The sequence below is a fragment of the Amphibalanus amphitrite genome, unplaced genomic scaffold, assembly GCF_019059575.1.
Source record: "Amphibalanus amphitrite isolate SeventyFive unplaced genomic scaffold, NRLGWU_Aamphi_draft 001761F_arrow, whole genome shotgun sequence".
Lineage (NCBI taxonomy): Eukaryota > Metazoa > Arthropoda > Thecostraca > Balanomorpha > Balanidae > Amphibalanus > Amphibalanus amphitrite.
The window spans coordinates 83,149-101,602 of record NW_024883254.1 but is presented as its reverse complement, the minus strand read 5'-3'; the positions used below and the strand labels follow the sequence as shown (position 1 = coordinate 101,602).

General features: G+C 52.5%; 1 protein-coding gene across 4 annotated transcripts; it reads right to left on the bottom strand.

Annotated features, from left to right (window-relative positions):
• Positions 1–5,454: 5,454 nt before the first annotated feature.
• On the bottom strand, positions 5,455–16,520 carry LOC122375032 (tetratricopeptide repeat protein 7B-like). Of its 4 annotated transcripts, none has more exons than XM_043354174.1 (13): positions 16,431–16,520; positions 14,618–14,748; positions 13,412–14,445; positions 12,938–13,126; positions 12,444–12,634; positions 11,871–12,063; positions 11,502–11,591; positions 10,929–11,049; positions 7,808–7,967; positions 7,305–7,386; positions 6,919–7,023; positions 6,516–6,607; positions 5,455–6,156 (listed from the first exon to the last, which is right to left on the bottom strand). In XM_043354174.1, the coding sequence occupies exons 2-13, from the start codon at positions 14,742–14,744 to the stop codon at positions 6,024–6,026; spliced, it is 2,517 nt and encodes an 838-aa protein (XP_043210109.1). In that variant the 5' UTR covers positions 14,745–14,748; positions 16,431–16,520; the 3' UTR covers positions 5,455–6,023. The 4 variants fall into 4 exon arrangements, with proteins under 4 accessions (XP_043210109.1, XP_043210110.1, XP_043210111.1 ...); XM_043354175.1 differs by having other exon boundaries at positions 16,279–16,446; XM_043354176.1 differs by having other exon boundaries at positions 16,416–16,446.
• Positions 16,521–18,454: the final 1,934 nt, after the last annotated feature.

The following is an 18,454-nucleotide window of genomic DNA, read 5'->3' as shown; positions in this document are numbered from 1 at the left end:
TTGTCAGCACACTCCCACTCACACGCGCATACATTCCGTCCAATTGAGACACTTCGCACCGGGTGATTAGCGTTCGCTGACGGACCGGAGTCGCCCGAAGCTGTTTGGAGGATAACAAAGACCAAGGCCCCACATTGACGGCTGACGGCAGGGATACGTTCGCAGCATCCGACGCCAAATATCTACATTCTTTACGGTGAGCTCAGATGACAGCCCAGTGGCGCAGCCAGGATTTCGTTTCGGGGGGGTCATCGCTTCCAAAGCGGGCCCCCTAGTGTGCGGGCCCCCACCCATTTTTCAGAATCTCTCCATATTTCATACGCATTCTGCTGGGCGGGCCCCCTTTACCTGCACGATAACCCTGAGCGAGTTTGAATCAGAAAATTTGCATAGAACAGTAGCTCGGTAATCACCCGGTCTTCACTTTTTACGCAAATTGACCACGACAGAAATATGTTACTATGACGTATGACTTCGTATCTTTCGAGTCCGATATGAGCCCCAATTCCGCAATATGCATAGCATATTATATGCAATCGGAACTGTTGCCTGCTTCTGTCGCACAAGATTTAAAAGTAGTCCCATGTGCCTGTCCTAAGTCATCTATTGGCTGCTGTAGTAGATTGTGCTTTTATTCTTCTTCATTACGTGAATTCGCTCGTAAGAAGTTTTAACCCTCGCCGGCACAGGGGGGAGGGGTTGATGCAACCCCCTAAGGTTTTTTTCGCGAAGAACTCGCGTAAAAAAGCGGCTGATCGCGACGTAACTTCCATAGTGCGCTGAAATTCGCGCAACTTATAGAACAAGGATGGGTAACGTGCCTGTGAAGAGTCACAGCTCGATCGGGCCGGTGGTGAGCACATGGCGCGTGCTCAAAAAGTGCAAATTCGCGTCATAGACTTTACATGCATAAATCGGCTTGCAAAAATGGGCGACAATGGCTCAACTTGCCCGACACGGGTCCGGTCCCCGTGCAGTATCTCGGTAACCGTGGGTCCGATCGGCACGAGGAACACAGTATCGTGCATGAGAATCGAACGGGCTATCGAATGGTGTGCGGTGCAGGGATGGCACGCGCCACGTGCACCCGTGAGGGCACTTATGCTTGAAAAATTGACGTTTTGGACGGATTTTGGACTTAATGCTATTTTTGGGTGACTGTTAGACGGAGCGGGTTCAAACAACGCTTGTTGGCAAGAGAAATGTACCTACCGCCTCTCATGGGAAAATTGTGAAAAGCTAATTGATCAAAAACAAGGTGGAACAAATTGCTGGAGAAAATAGCATTTGCTTATGACTTACTTAATTACAGGGGTTTTGCTACATAACCTGGTATGTTTGACAATTGAAATGGGCATAGATTGGAAGAGCATTCAATTGTGACCAAGGTCCAATCATCGCTTTTGCATGACGAGCAACAATATTCTTAAGAATATAAATGTTTCAAACCTCTACATAGTAATTCATCGATGGCTTTCACTCTTCAATAACCTACGCCAACCTATGTCATGAAATACACTTGGCATGTTCTATAGTAGAACGCATGGTTATTATCAGACACGAGCACCTCGATGCGATGGATATTTTTTCCCAAAACCAAAATGCTTAGCCGTCAAAAGGCAATCGACCGTAATGGATACATAACCCACAGACACAAGACCAACCAAACGCCCACCGATCGAAAATACCCCTTATTCGCGTTGCGAAGCAAGCGGGTCACCCTAGCGGGCCCCATTCACCCGGGGGCTCGGGCCCTATCCACATGGGGGACCAAGCCCTATCCATACGGGGGCCCGGGCCACGTTCACCTGGGCTCCGGGCCATGTCCACCCGGGGCTCCGGGGCCCGCCCACCAGGGGGCCCGGGCCCCATCCAGCCGGGGGCCCGGGCCCCGTCCACCCGGGGCCTGGGGTCGGTACTCCCGGGGGCCCGGACCCATCCATCGGGGGGCCCTGGCCTCATCTACCCGGGGGGCCGTGCCCCATCCACCTAAGGGGCCCGGGCCCGTTCTCCCGGGGCCCGGGCCCCATCCACCCGGGGGCCTGTGCCCTATCCACCCAGGGGCCCGTGTCCTATCCACCCAGCGGGCCCAGGCCCGTTCTCCCGGGGCCCGGGCCCCATCCAACCGGGGGTCCGGCCCCGTCCACCCGGGGCTCAGGGCCGTTCTCCCGGGGGCCCGGGCCCCATCCAGCCGGGGGCCCGGGCCCCCTCCACCCAGGGGGCCCGGGCCCGTTCTCCCGGAGCCTCGGGCCCCATCCACCCGAGGGGCCTGGACCCGTTCTCGCGGGACCCGGGGGTCCGGGCCCCGTCCACCCGGGGCCCGTTCTCCCGGTGGCTCGGATCCATCCACCGGGGCCCCATCCGCCGGGGGGCCCGGGCCCTATCCACCCGGGGGCCCGGACCCATCTACAGGGGGCCCGGGTCCCATCCACCCAGGGGGCCGGGCCCGTTCTCCTGGGGGCCCGGGCCCTGTCCACCTGGGGCCCCAGGCCGACCCCTCACCCGAGGTGTCGCAGTGGGCATTTCTCGAAGCGGGCTCGTCCGATTAGATTAGGACCTCTCTCTCTCTCCTCTCTCCTCTCTCTCTCTCTCTCTCTCTCTCTCTCTCTCTCTCTCTCTCTCTCTCTCTCACTCTCTCTCTCTCTCTCGAGCGGGCCCCTGACAGATATTTCGGGGGGTCAGCTGACCCTCTGACCCCCCCTGGCTGCGCCACTGACTTATGGGAATTTCTCACTACATGTTATAAGATCGTTGTCAGTACCGAGAAAAGTACATGTTTAGTGTAGCTTTTACTTGAGCTACGAGTATCACCCTTTCATACAGCTGGACGACAAAGTCACCGGGCCATCGCCATTCCGGTCAGCCTTCCGGTAGCGGGGAGCTATGGAGCGGGGCAGGGGCGGGAGGGGAGGGAGCACGACACGATGAGCCGCGTGCGACCAGAGCCGAACGCAGCTCGACAGCAAATCGGTCGCGTGGAGAGAGACCGAAGGAAGGGAGGAGGGAGTGGAGTGGAGGAGAGGGAGGGAGATAATAGAGAAGTCAGATTAGACGGACAGAAGAAAACAGGAAGGAATATTAGCGGTCTCCTCAAATGTTTCCATTCATATCATTAATCGCCCTCCAAATGTAACTAAAATTATGTGTCGTGTGTCGTTGAACAGACACTTTTCTCACAACTTACAACAGTGACTTATTGACAAGCCATGTTAATGGTGACAGAACTTTCCCACGTCAATCTATGCTGTTGACATAGACAGACTGTCTACTGTCTTACAGACTGTCTACTGTCTTAATAAGACAGTAGACACCGGCATTTCCTGTCAGCCTCGGGGGCTATTCCGAATTGATGCATCCTTACCGGTGGCCCGCCAGGTAAAGGCGTACTTTTATGTACAAAGGGATACAATACCACAATGTATCACGCTCAACAACATCCCACATCAAAGTGTAAACCGTTCAAATGCGACCTCAGCTATTGTATCTGCCGTGAGGTGGGAGGGGAGGGGTGGCATGCTCCAGTGGTTCGACCGGGCACCGGAACTGGCCGCTTCCGGTGCTGTTTCACAGGCCGCTGGACGCCCTGATGACTTCATCACCTGCCGGCGGCGTCAGGCGTCATCGCCTGGGACCTGGGTGGTTACTGGTCAGGGTGGCCACCAAACACACGGGCTCACCCAGCGGCAGTATATGCGCACCGTAAATACAGAAGGACCACGGGCGTCGCATCGCCTGGATGGCAAGAGAGGAACAGCCTACGATTTCGTAAGGAACAGCCAACAACAGCCACTAAATGCGGCATTTCGCTACTGCACCAGTTCTCCGTTTCCCATCGGATTCAAATGGGCGCGGTCATGTGATGCCCATGTGTGTCGCCTGGGGCAGCCTCGGCCGAATAAGGGGAGATGGAGCGACCCGGGTCCGGCGGCTCTGCGACCCGTCTGTGCGGCAGCGGCGGCCGACAGTGACGGAGGACCGCGATACTATCTGACCAGTCAGCTGCGTGGGTGTTTGGTACGTGTGTCCTGTGCGCGGACCGACCCCCCGCGTGCCTCCCAGCCCCGTTAACCGAGCGTCGTCCCATTGTTCCACTCATGGTGTCCCCTGTGACGAATGGTAATGTCCAGGGGAGAGGGGTAAACAACAACACTTCCACGCACGGAAGACGTTTGGAAAAACGACATCCATATACGACCTGGACGGCACAACATCCATTGACAAAGCCCAAGCCACCATGGAAGATTTGAGATCTTCAACAAGGGCGGTGATAAGAGATGTCAAGATGACCCGATCGCCTTATGGTCCAGTATGTCATATCCACTAATGGGCCATAAGGTGTGCTTACTGCTTACGTCAAAGTGGGTAGTTAGTAGAGCACACACCCCTCACCCTGGGCCCTGATTGACTGCGGCACTCCGCGTCGCTGATAACTGATATGGACCGTAAATTCAAATTTGCACTGCAGTCACTGGCCCACTTTACCCTACCTGGGCGAGCACTTTGTGGAACCGGTCATGATATCATATGGGATATGCCTGCACTACATCAAACAAATACCGCTGATATCATGACGAGCAAACGGTAAGTACCCACATAAACGCGCCAGTCAGCAAACAAGCTGTATTTGTACTGCTCAAAAACGTGTGGTCACCGACATCTAAGGCAAAGTAGGGCCTTCCCGGATTTCATGCCCATAATGGGAGATAGGGAGGGGGTAGGCAGGAGCTCCTTGTCCCCATGTCCTCCATGGGATGAAACATAGTTCCTGGCCCCTATTTATGAAAGAGTGCAGGTGTATGTATAGCTATTGCATTGGCGGATGTTCTGCCGCTGACGGGTGACGCTCGCGAATCTCCACCCGTTGACAGTGACGGATGACGTGCCGCCGGCTGTGGTGTGACCGATGACGCCGCTCCGGCGGCACGTGTCTGATCGGACGCGCCGTGACAGGCCGTCAACTGATATCGCTCCCCGGCTGACATGACACAGGGCAGTCGTGGAGCAACATACGGACTGAGGTCGCTGAGGGGGGGGGGGGGCTGTCCCTCCCTGCTCTGATCCCAGATCACTTCAGGTCACCGGGTAACATGGGCCGGCTAGTAACAAGTGATAAGAGACCATGGGAGCTTCAGCTACGATACTGGCTTATGTATGTGATTTTTTTTTTCCCGATGGGAGACGCGTAATGCACTGATGCTATATACATAGTGTGGAGGCTGAATGAAATACATAAGGAAAACATCTGACCACATAACTCGGAAGTAACTGATATTTTTTATTCTTGCACCCTTTTACTCTAGACGACTCAGATGCTGAGTCATTTGTCGAGTTTTTTTGTCAAGAAATATCTTTGTCAAGTCTTTTACCAATAAATGAAAATATGCACTCAAGTATGAAATACTAGATGTTATAACAGAGCACCCCAAGAAGGTACGTGCCTTACCACAGACCCAGTGAATCCCATACACACAATATATTGAACATACATATAGATACCACAGGTATAGATAACAGCACGGCAGTCGTGGGATGTTTTTTTACGTACGTAACGGCACAGACCATCGGCACTGACCTAGAGAGCGACGATCGGCCACCACGACCTGACTAGTACATCGGTCTTCGCTGGGCACGGGCCCTGGCACCTCTGCTGACAAAAGCGGACTTGCTAACAGTGGCCCATGGAGCTACGAGTAAAAGAGACCCCTAGATCCTCTAATTGTGACGCTCCATATTGATGGATGCTCTCTCTATATCGATAGCTACACGCTTACGGAGTGGCGATAGGCATTCACCTCTTAAAATATCCAGCACCAGCCGATGCCAGAATATATCACCGATTCAACAAATATTGCCTGCATCCAGTTTGGCACCAACCTAAAAAAAAAAATTACATGGAAAACAAACATGATATCACACACCACTGACGAGACAAAATCACGAATCGCACCTACTAAAAGCAGCAGACGCGGCGGGAGGGCGGGGGGGGGGGGGAGCGGCGGCGACAGTGGCGCCTCTAGCGGCGCTCACTCGAAGCATAGCGGTACGGTGGTGAACGGTAGAACGGGCGCCGACGCCTCAATGTGAACGGCGGTCATGAAACAGTCGGCAGCCGCCTCGTTTTCGCCCAGAAACTCTAGCACCTTGCCCAGGTTGTACCTGGCAACGAACGGGGAGTGGTGACTCGATCAATTTAAACTCGGGAACTGACGGACTTCGTCAAAAACTGCGCAGCCTGAGTGACCGGCTGTAAAAGAAACCACATTTCCGCTCCCGCCATCCTCAGAAACAATCCAAACGCATTTATGTTTACATTACCCTGTTCGGGCCGGCGGTCACGGCACCATCAAATCACTGCACGTTGATTATACATTAGACCCATACACAATATCAATAATTTCTCAATCAACATACGAACCTTCTCTAAAAATAAGTCAGGACCATTCAAAATCCCCGCCCTCGTGTGTCTGTGTGTGTGGGGGGGGGGGGGGGAGAGGTGCAGCGATTTCTGTACTCACCAGGTGCGGTGCACCAGCGGCTCCAGCTGAATGGCATCACGCAGCATCTTCTCCGCCAGCCGGTGGCTGCCCAGGTAGTGGTGCACCAGACCCTGACGGAGGGCGACGCACACACACAAATGTCAATACAGGGCCGATAGGCTATCCACGCTTGAAACACAGGGCCGACAGACAATCAGCGAAACGTTTGATACAGTTCGGATCAGGCTGCGCTGCAGCTTTATAATGAAACATAAAACGAAATTGTTACTCCTCATGAACCCAAATGAATCGACAAACGACACACGATAGATAGTTAACTTTACTATGGCGGGGTGGCACTGCTTTGGCGCTGTCGCGGCCAGACTGGTGATCAGTTTCGTTATGAACAGTAGGTCGGACAGTGACCTGAACGACTACTTACAATGTGCTGCAGGCTCTTGATGTGGTGCGGGTTGAGGGCCAGCGCGTCGCTGTAGTGCTGTTTGGCCTCTTCAAACTCGTGCTTGTACTCGTGCACCAGTCCTTTCTGTCGGAGGAAGCGCGAGAGGTGAGGGACGCCGGCTGCAGCGCACACGGACTGCTGTGAATACTCAACGCGACGCAAAAGACTCAACCAAAATCACCAGTGACCCAGTTGTTTCACCGAACAGCTCTCACAGCTCCCACCTTCTGTCTCACAAATCCTCCCCTTGCTGTCCCGTCCGTCCCTTGCTGTCCCACCAGCGATATCCTACCCGCTGGTCCCTGCTGTCCCACCATACCCCGTTGTTCCACTAGTGACCAGTCCCTTCTGGCCCACCAGCTCACCATGTAGAGGACGTGGTGTGAGGCCGGAGCGATGGTGGACGCCTCCTGGACGCATGAGATGGCCTGGCTCACCTGGTCCAGTCTGAGGGACACACGCAACGGCTCAGATACAAGACACAGGATACGGCACACTGCACCAGCCTACTCGCACAGTGCACGCGACCATCGACAGGGCACGACGGATCCCCTGGCCAACCAACAAAGCAACACGATAAGACAGCCTTGGCATTACAACACCGCACGCCGAGCTTGCTACGTCTAGAACGACGCAAACTATTCGTCGAGGAATCTGCATGAAGCAAAACTTAAGGGCAACATAACATACAGCTCGAGTAAATTTTGCACGATCGAGCATCCACTAGTGTGAAGAGGCCAGTGCACACTAGGGGCAAAGGTCCATGGGCACGGCGCCATCCGTTGTTCCGGACCATCCCACACCCGTCCAATACCATCTACTTGAGGTAGAGTTCGGAACCGTCCAAAACCCAACCACCGGCACCTACTTGAGGTAGAGTTCGGCGCTGAGCAGCCAGATCTGGATCTGCAGCGTCCACACCTGCTGCGGACCCGAGCGTGGCTGGCTCGAGTTGAGAGAGGAGGCCACCTCAGAGAGGGCCTGCTCCACCCGGGACGGAGCCATGGTGGACGGAGCGCGCACAGAGCCTGCCGAGGCGGGGGAGGAGTTACAGGCAGCCAGAACAGGCAGACACGGGCTCATAGAGATGCCTACTACTTAACTTCTAGATATATCGAAATACAGATATGCTGTATTACAAGCACGTTATACCAGTGAATAGTGATTTCTACCAAAAGGACAGCTCAAAAAAGCAAACGGTATGCAAATGATATCCATGCCTCAGAGGCATTTGCTCTGTTTAACGATACTGATTGCCATGTTCCATCTACCATGATTTGACTAATCAGTAATCACACAGAATCTGCACAGGATGGCCGCTATTTGGCCATTCACTTGACAGAATGGGCATTCAGGGCATTCACTTCACCAAATGACCATTCACTTGATGACAATGCACATAAGAACGGTGTGATGTAAAGAGGAAAGGAAGATAAAATACCATAGCCATCACCAGTATGTACAACGCCCCTTCAAATATTCAGTTATGTGCAGTTATTTAAAAATGTCACTTTTCTACAAGTTAATATTGTCAGAGAATATAAACAAAAGTACATGCTTGTTGACACCACCTATAGAAAAGAAAAGGTGATCTGCAGCCACTATAATTGTCTAGTACCTACCGCTGGCACCATGCAGGCCACGCCACAAACAGAGCTCTATCCCGGAGTCGGGTAGGTTCAGCCAGCCGTCCGGCCCGTCGGCCGCCCGCGGAACTTTGCACTCTCAAACTCAGCACCCAGCCCCACTTGTCAGAAAACTCAGCCAACTCAGCGTTACCGCAGGCCGAGAACAGCGTATCTGAACAGCGAGAGCTAGTAGATGAGTCAAATCCAGCACCGTGCTCAAATTATACAGTCAAATATCACACTGAGCGTCGCTCGCTGGTTAACCCCAAAACCCAAGCATCTGTGCTAGAAAGTAAACGCCCAAACCACGTCAGTCAAAATAAATACCCAACACAACATGTCACTCGATTCAGGTCCCAATTTCAAGACTTATGTAAATTAAATCCGCCGGTACGTATCGGACCAGTCTCTGGCAGTGGATTTAGCTCAGTAGCAGTGCGTTAACAGGATTTACCACACCCTTAGCACATGGCAGTGATAATCTGACACGGACTCGAGTTGTGGCGTTCCAATATTTCTCTCCCCGTCAATATGCAGAGACGTCGATGCTCCCTATCCTGCACCAGTCAGATGTGACCTCGAGGTCAGCCGGTCCTCGTCCGTCTTTCCCAGTTTGTCATCTTTTTTTTCTATCGTTGGCTCTGTACGTCTGTCTTTAATCCAACTGTGTCTGTGCGTCCGTCCAGCATGTCCGCTGATGCGTCAGCCGGTGAGGTATGTCCACCAGTTCCCACCCGTCCACACTGCAGCAGGGCCACTCTCTGGCTATGTACAGGCGGCGGCGGCGGCGGCGCGGGCTACCTGACCGATCCGAGGCGCGGTCAGCCGGCGCGCTGGACGAGGCAGCCAGCAGCGGCGCCGGCCCCAGCACCGGCAGCGCCAGAGTCTCCAGCGGACCCGTCACCAGGCGGGTCACACACGCGGCTGCGGGCCGGCCCGCCGGTCAGAGCCACGGGCCGCGAGCACCAGCACCGCGGACCAGCCGCCGACTACACGGCAGACTACCGGTGCACAGACGCCGGACACTAGTCTACACTAGGCACCGTACTATACTGCACTATTACTATATTGCACCTGCTACCTACTGTATACTGCACTGGTGTACTGGGCGGTAGTTCTAAGGTAGGGCCCGAAACAAGGAATCGACACTATTTCATTGTCTTACGGAGCCAATACAATTGCATGAGGTAGACGTGCGAGATAATGTGCCACGAAATAATATTCGCTGGCCGCTGGCAGCGATACTATTCTGGCACGTAAAAACGAGTGCAAGGTTAGTCGTTCATGCGCTGTTCACGCTGCATTTAAAGCAGTGTCGTGTTACTGCCATTCTCTGTGAGATGAGAAGCGATCAATCCACTATGATAAGCTAATGAAATGTTACGTGTTAAGCGGTACTGATTTCAAAGCGTGTCTTAATTTCTATGCATTCCAATTATTGTGCTAGTAGATTTTAACAGCATGCTGACGCCGCCTGTTACCTTCTGAACATAGATTGCAGCAAAGGTTTGATTACATTCGGTCAGAACGGCTTCATTTGTTAGGCATATTTTTACAGTTTAGTAGAGCTCGAGACAAATGAATATAAGCGATGATGAAAGCTTATATATCATGAAAAAATAGCGAAACAACACTCTCCAGTGCACCAGACAATCGCTTTCCAAAATGGAGCTACACTATTCGAACTTAACAAGCTACAAAGTAATAAATTCAGCGACCTACGTCAGCTGCTGCAGTAAGATTGCACTAAATCAGCCTGACCTTTGCGTCAATGATTATCAACCACCGACCGCTTCACTTCATGAGATATTTAGCTCATTGAACAGCATCGGAACTCGTTTTTACTTAAAAGCAGGCCAATCCGTGTGCCACAGCCGAGCAATGCCTAAATGTTACGAGAGGCCCCACCGGAGCCAACAGATCAGCATAGCACTAATGCGTTGCACTAATACGTGAGCATTGGACAGCCATTTCGACAGTGTGCATCCAAACATGATCTTAACCCGTGAAACTTGGGGTATATTTTATCAGTGTCAGGCCAAGGCGCAATTGGTTGAACCCCACCGGCCAGAGATCGGTGATGGAAACGCTTTCTGAATCGTGAGTGGCTGAGAGAGTTACCAAACTAAAATAACATCCTGATCCTTGTTACATTCATTTAAGAAAAATGTGTAAGCCGATCACAAAACCTCCCTCTGACAGTGAGTATCGTCATGATTTACCAACAATGGCAATACACAACAGCAACACAGGAGTGACCCTCGGACTCTCTAGTATGTGCCAGGGGCGGCCCATCTCGACTCCCCCACTCCTACCCTTGTCCCTCCGTGTCTTCGCCCGACACCGGCACAGGGTACTCACCCGAGTCGGGATCAGAGACAACGCTGTACTGCCGGTCGTTGTCGGCACTGTTCTCCGCTAGCCGGGCGTCGTAGATCTCCTTCCACTGTTCCAGCATCTCGCGCGCCACGCCCAGCGCCGCCTGGAGACATGGACAGACACACAGGCGGCCGGTGAGAGCCAGGACCGAGAGACACACAGATGGAAGGTAAGATTCCCCGCAGCACTCTAGCTCCCAAACCTCGCCGGTGTCCCGGACATCCAACGACGCCTGGCGACATGGACAGATGCACAGCCGGCGGCGAGAGCCGGCCATTCACAGTGTAACGGACTTCATCACAGTGTCACTGATCCCTCCACAGTGTCCCGGATTCCGACTCCTCCCTAATATCCCAGAGGGCCAGCGGTGCCTGGCTATACAGCAAACACAGCGATAACGCATGAGAGTGGGCCTTCAGCGAGCCCCAGACCCTCCGAGGTGCCCCTCAAAAAGTTGCCGACAGCCGTGAAACTATCAGTGTCTTGGGCTCAGCTCACTGCCACGATCGCTGCGCTGCCGGAGAGCAGTGACAGCAGATTTAGTTTTCAGCTCACCTCCGTTCCGTTGCAGAACTCCTCCACATGGACTCGCGTGTTCATCAGCTGCAGGTCCTCTGGATACTCCTCCTGAGCCGCCTGCAGAAGCTGCAAAGAAAACAATAAAAGCACAAACGGGTCAGCGATTCAAGAGTTTCTTTTTTTTGCGTCACCTTGCAGCTGCAACTCTGCACACACCGGCAAACAGGTTACAAACTCTAAGCACTCTTGCACCAAACGTAACGCAACAGTAGGACACAAAAGGCGCACATGGCGCAGGTAACGTACTTGCGATGTCGTCACCACCTCGCTGCTGCAAGCACGCATGCCCAGCAGCCCGGTGACACCCCTTCTGCCGTCCGACCCCTCTGATCCACCCGTACGTACCTCCAGAGCGGCCGTGTGCCGGTTCTCGGCAGTCAGCAGCAGGGCCAGCAGGTGCAGTGAGCTCAGGTGGTCAGGCCGACGCTGCAGCGCCGTGCGCACGTGAGTCACCGCCTCGTCCACCTCACGTGCACGGGCCAGCTGGTAGCCCAGGTAGAACGAGGCCAGGTGGTCGCCCGGGTCCAGCTCGTGGCATCTGGTCGGGGAAAGAGGCGGGTTAGCTCTCTGAGTGGTCTGAGAACAGGACAGTAAACGGTCTAACGACTGGGCGTAGGTGTTTCCGAACATTTTTCCAACACAGACACATTATACATGCACACAGGGTCAGGATTCAGCAAACATGAGCTCCAAACGCATTTATCAGCGATTCTCTGCATGGTACACATCTACCATTGCCCAAGACGTCATCCCTCTACCCCGTGAATTTCCCTCTGTTCAGCCTATACCCATCTGCGAAATTTATCTCCCCTTTACCATCCATGATCCATCCATTCCCCATTCATCTCTTGCTCCCATACAATAGTTACCCTTCCCCATTCCCCAGTCTCCTCCTCCTTCTCTCCAAGTAAGACTCACCGTCTGAAGTTGTCGACCGCCGAGTCGGCCAGCCGCTGTTTATGTTGCTGCTGCCGGGACTGAGCAGACAGCAGCATCTGTCCTATACCCAGATAGAGATGGGCGCGACTAGCCAGGCCCACGGAGCCGCTGCCGCCGTGGCCGGTACCCTGCTGCGCGGCCTGCTCGCTCCAACGTACGCCGTCCTCGTACTGGAGGCAAATAGAATCACAACACTGTCACATAATACTGACGATAAACAGTTCAGCACTGTCTGTCACTTACCTTACTGACGGCAAACACCACTATACTATCACTCAACTGCCACAGAGCTCGGTGCATATTCTATTGGCACAATGCCGCCCACATTCTTTCCACTTGGTGCTGGTAACAAGGTCCCCTGGAGCCTCCGATACGTACCGCACTAACAACATCCCGACCGCAACCTTTCGCTGTTTGACACAGATATCAGTGCCTGCTTACCTGATGCAGTGCTGGTGTCAGTCCCGCCTCACCTGATGCAGGTGCTGGTAGCAGGTTCTGGCAGCCAGCAGGAGCAGCACGGTCTGACCGGGGTTCAGCCGCACAGCCTCCTCCAGAACGAGGAGAGCCCGCTCCGGCCGGCCGGCGGCCACCAGCGACAGGGCGTACTGCTGCCAGACGTGAGCCTCCTCGAAACTGAACCGCAGCGCGCGCTCCAGCGACTGACGGAGCGGGATGCACTGGTCAGCTGAGGAGCAGCATCTCTGAGGTTAACACAATCACCAGCATGCACTAGACAAAATTACTATCCCATATATGGGGTAATCTATTGCTATTAGTGGTAAACTGACAAGCTAAATGCAAGTAACGTAATGCATCATGAATATAAGACATAAGTTCGCCCTTTCGGACGACAGTGTAGAGCGTAGAGTGTAACTGTAGACCGTACATTATAGGGCAAAGTGTGAGCTTGTAGGGCGTATACGCGCCGCCGCCGCATTACTCACCTCACAGAGCATGACGGCCTGGCCCTTCCTGACCAGCGCCATCGTCATCAGGTCGTACACAGAGGTAGCCACTTCGTAGGACTTGTGGCGCGCCTCGCGCGTCTCCGGCGACTGCGTGAGCACCGCCTCACGGACTGCTAGAGCCTCACTGATGAGCAGCAGCAGCACTATCTCCTCGTTGATGTCTTTGGGGACGAACAGGTTGGTACCCGCCTGACGGCGTGGCTTCCAGGGCGACACGGCCGGCCGGCCACCGACCGAGCTCTTCTTCTGCGCGCTGACCAGCACAGCGTCCAGCTGGTGGTAGGCGCGGTCACTGACGCCGCGCAGTAGGATCTCCGAGAGGCGACGTGCCATCGCCAGACGTACCCCCTGCGTGGCGGACGTTTCGACGGCGCTGAGCATCATGCGGTAGCGCTGGATGGCGCGCGGCATCTGTCCCACCTTCAGGCTGAGGATGGGCGCCTTCTGCAGTGCCGTCTCCAGGATCAGGCCCAGCCGGTTCTCGGAGGGCGGCGGAAGGGGCGAGCTGGACGACCCGGCCGTATGCACGCTCCATGTGCTCTGCGTGGTGCCGGCCCGGTCCATCTCCTGGAGATACAGCAGCGCCAGGTCACTGGCCAACTCAAACGACGATATGATGGCCTCCTCGCGCTCAGCCGCCTTGAACTTGCTAGTGCTAGCGAGCGGTACCTTCTCCAGGCAGAGACCCTTAACGGCGTACGACTCCGCCACCACCCGCAGACTGCGCGTCGGCAGCTGGCGCTTGGAGAGCGTGTCGAGTCCGGCGCGGGACAGGTTGAGCAGCGCGTCCTCGTACAGGCCCATGGCGTAGTGCAGTTTGCCGAGCAGCAGGTGGGCGTCGATGGTCATATCCACCTTCTGTGAGGGATCGGCCGACGCGGCGGAGGTGAGCTGCCGCTGCACGGCGCGCAGCTCGGCACGCGCCCGCTCGTGGTTCGCCTCGGTGGGAGGGTTCTCCTCCAGGTAGGCTTCCAGTCGAGCCTCGGAGATCAGGAACGTGGCCAGTGGCTCTGCGTGCACAAACACACGGATAGGGAAATGCAGTTACGACAACGCATACCTACTAAATACCAAAACATAAAAATCGAGAGCTCCATTTACAAAATAAAGTAGTCATCTCTTGTAAAATGTGGAGCAAGACGTACTATGCGAACCGCTTCACGTATTTTGCACACGCCTTACCTGAAGAAGGCGATCTCTGCTTCACTTGCTCAGCCAAGTCGATTATTCTTTTCCAATTTCCCTCTTCTCGACATTTTTCGATCTCTGCTTCCCTGACGCTTGGTTTCCCTTTATTAGACATGGCCATTCACCTATAAATGCATAGAGATGTCAACGAATGAATCAGCTCAGTTCTACGTTCAAATTCATGCATGGAAGTTGGAACAAGCCTTCACGGGGTAATGGCCATACGGTGACATGAGCCATCCTCTTATCTTACATTCTGCAACGTCGTTACGATTGTCAGGAAGGGAAGATCGGACTTGTTTAACGGGCTAAATTAAAACAAAATTATTAAAAGGACTTGTTTGATTAAAAAGAACGGTAGATACCGTTTGATTGATAGTTCGTTTTCTGGTACAACTTTATTAATTCCCGGTATCTCCGTTGCGTTTTTGGTTATCCGAGGGGCTGCTCTAATTACCAATTACCTAATATCACTGTAATGAAGGAATGGAGAATTTGTCTTTTCAAAAAACTACTCCGAGCGATAGCCTGAACCACGCAATACCACTTGACTTCGGCTGACGGCTCGACCCGTCCGACGGTCCCTCGTCCTAGAACGTCTGTCCCAGGACAAACCACGCATCCCAGCCGTCTGTCGTTTGTTCAGCCAGCCATCCATTTGTCCTAGCCACTGTCTCTCGTCTCATTCCCCAGGTCGATCGCCCCATACTGCCGATTCCGCGAAATGTTACTCATCGTTCGTCAAAGGCCGCTGGTCACTCGTCCCAGCCCCAAGGGGTTGGGGACTTAGTTTTTTTTTTCTGATTCTTGACTTCCTTCGACTGGTTCTTGGATACAGTAAACCACCAACTACACCAAACGTATAGAAGTGGTCACTATGGGCTTTGCTGGTGACCTGTTGTCTGCACTATCAGTTGGAACTGGAAGGCATTTGGCGCATTTGGGGTAATTGTATCTCCTCCAGGTTGAGCCAGGAGTGCACAGCCAGCCCAGGGAGGTGAGCCTTAAAGTGCTATAACATTAAAGTGACCATCCCACCTTAACATCAGTTTTGAGTTGAGATAGCCAAATTGGTGGCCATGGCCTGCAAATACCAGTTTGGGCACTCACAACATCGAAAAATGCTTTAATTCTGAGTTATGGAATTTCAAGCTTGCAGTTTTTGGATTCTAAAGGGCTAATGCATTGGGATGCCCCCTTAGAATTTGTGACGTCAGTGGATATCTAACAATTTTTAAATCTTAGACTAAAACCATTGTTAACACGTGATGGTACCTCTAGCTGCTTTACGCGCAACGTCTGCCGCACTTCAAGGCTGCAAAATTATTGCTTCCAAATAAAGTCGCTAGAAACAGGAGGGATCCAAAAAGTAAACAAAAGCAAAAGTCTAATATCCTGAAAACCGGTGAATATTTTTTGGTGAAATTTGGTAGATATTCGTTTTCACTCTTTCTGAACCAAGCAACATCACTTTTATGCCAATAAATCATTAGCTTTTTTTGAAGGTGGGAGGGTCCCTTTAATAGACTACAGGACTCTGGCTCAGCTAATCCAAAAATCAAGTGATATGAAGTAATATGAATAAAGCAGACTACCTATGTTCAAATAGGTATCGGTGCAGTAGACGTAGCACGAGCGAGCAAGTTCCATCTTACCGAGAAACAGGTAAACAGGCTTCTATTTTCTAACAATGTTGGCCAACACACCTACAGCATCAGTATCTTGTGTAAGCCCTCTGAAAAGAAAAAAGGGCGCATCAACTTTATTGACAGGCGTTGTGCAAAGACCGAACCGATAGGCGTCGCACCTCTGCGTTGTTGTGCGTTGGGCGTTGCAATCAAATGCCGAAAAGCTTGTTTTATTTGTTACGTTTATGCCTGCGAGCGGAAGCCTTCTGTGCCCGTTCTGCTATTTGATTGGATTTAAGTATGAGATACCCACAGCTTTAGGTGTTTTTGAGGAAGCAGAACATAATCGATATTGAAAAAAGCGCGCAGTATTTGTACTCAAATATCCTTATAATATAATAGAAAACATAATGCAATCTGACGTAAGAGGTTCTCAGCAAAACTTCCTAGCTGTCTATCATGATAGAGATGGCGTTTCTCAATTAAGGTATGAAAAGTTTTTTTTTGACCCAGGTTCGTTAAAAAGGTATTATCAGGGTTTTTTCCGAAATTTCGGAGTTACTCAGTGAAACGTGTAGATGAAGGTGGCTGAGGCCCCGATCCGAAGTCATTCGTCTCAAAATTGCCTAATTTCCAAATGGTGGGCCTCCAAAGTTGATCCGTCTGCCAGCCAGTACCTGGAGGAGGCAGTACCAAGTACTCGGATACATTTCCCTATAAGTCCATAGGCTTAACACTAGCTAGAGACTTCTAGAGATATTTTGTATGCCAGATAAGGCCGTCGCATACCAGATAAGGCCGCAATGGCCGTTCAACGTTACGTGGGGAAATTGGAGAAATCTAAAGACTTTTTTCTCTCTGACGTCTCCACTCCGCAACTGGCAAGCGTTGTTAGCAGGGGGGTCTGCTCCCGTGCTTTTCCGCTATCAAAAACTGGCAATAGGCTGGCTCAAGGCCGTTGGACAGCGGCCGGCGCGCTGATTGGCTGACGGCTGTAAATAGGGCGGAGCTAATATGGTGACGTCACAGATCACTCTGCCCGAAGGCCGATAGTGTTATAGTCAATGGAGGGGAATATTGTGCACCTGTTTTTTCCTACTTTGAGTGTCACGTAAGGTCTTCTTCTTTATTTTGGTACAATTGAGGTCGTTCTCGTGGCTGCTAGACATCAACTTTCCATTCGTTAACGCATTTGTCCGATTTAGAGCGTCTTGAACGTCGAGCTAACACCAGTGCCGAACGAATAAGGTACCGAATCGCAGTTACCACGAATAGAAAACAAGCCTCATACATCAATGATCAAACTGATGTTCGTCCGGAAGACACAAGCAACTTCTTGCCTATGTGTTTGATTTTTATGTTATTGCCTTAATTTATGTGTTTTCAATGTCGTCCATCTAACCCTCACCGGCCGAAGGGGGAGACGGGTGCCGCCCCCACTCCCATGGGTTTTTCGCGATAGTTTGGAACACGCCGGCGATAGAGAGGCAAAACTTGGCCTACCTGGTCTTTCCTTCAAGCCGGATCTTTTGACACCAACTGCATTTTCGGGTCAAGTCAGTTTCGGGTCTATGACGTCATAAGTGAACCTCTGCACGGCCCCACAATGTCGTGACTTCGCAGCGCTCTCACAGTGCACAAGAGCCGAGGAGCTTTCACAGGGAGATGAACTTACAGGACCTAGTATCCATGAGAGGTCTTACAGCTTGTATGTCTTGGATTTTTCCTAAGGGTCACCTGAGGTCAAGTCCTCACCATGACGTGACCTCGCCATTATAAGTCGATGGGAAAATATGGATACGATATGTAAATATGGATCATCGCCGGATGGCGCCGGCAATGATCCAGAACTATGTCAAGCACACAGAATCGTGACTTCATGCACACGATCCGATGCTTCACTTTTGTATTGCTGACCTTGTGTGACGTCATTTATGACGTCGATAAGGTCATAAGTTTTTCGTCAATAGCTCTTGATCAAATTGAGCTAGCGTAGCGGAGTACGGAAACCCACCAATGGACTCGGGAACACCTGTCGAATCGAATGATATGCGATATGACCTCCTTCGACCAACTTGGTGACCTGAAGGGCTCTGACCTGACCTTCACCCGAAGTCAACATTTTAGGTTGAGCTCGACCGAACAAAATGTATACCATTCGACGTGCCTGAGCCAGGCAAACAAGATGCTGTCAAAATCGCGG

Coding starts and splice junctions, on each gene's coding strand:
- LOC122375032 (XM_043354174.1), bottom strand. CDS start 14,744: ATGGCCATGTCTAATAAAGGGAAACCAAGCGTCAGGGAAGCAGAGATC. Junction 11,050..11,501: donor AGTTCTGCAACGGAACGGAG/GTGAGCTGAAAA, acceptor CCATGTCTCCAG/GCGGCGCTGGGCGTGGCGCG. Junction 7,968..10,928: donor TGTCTCTGATCCCGACTCGG/GTGAGTACCCTG, acceptor CCGCCTCGGCAG/GCTCTGTGCGCGCTCCGTCC.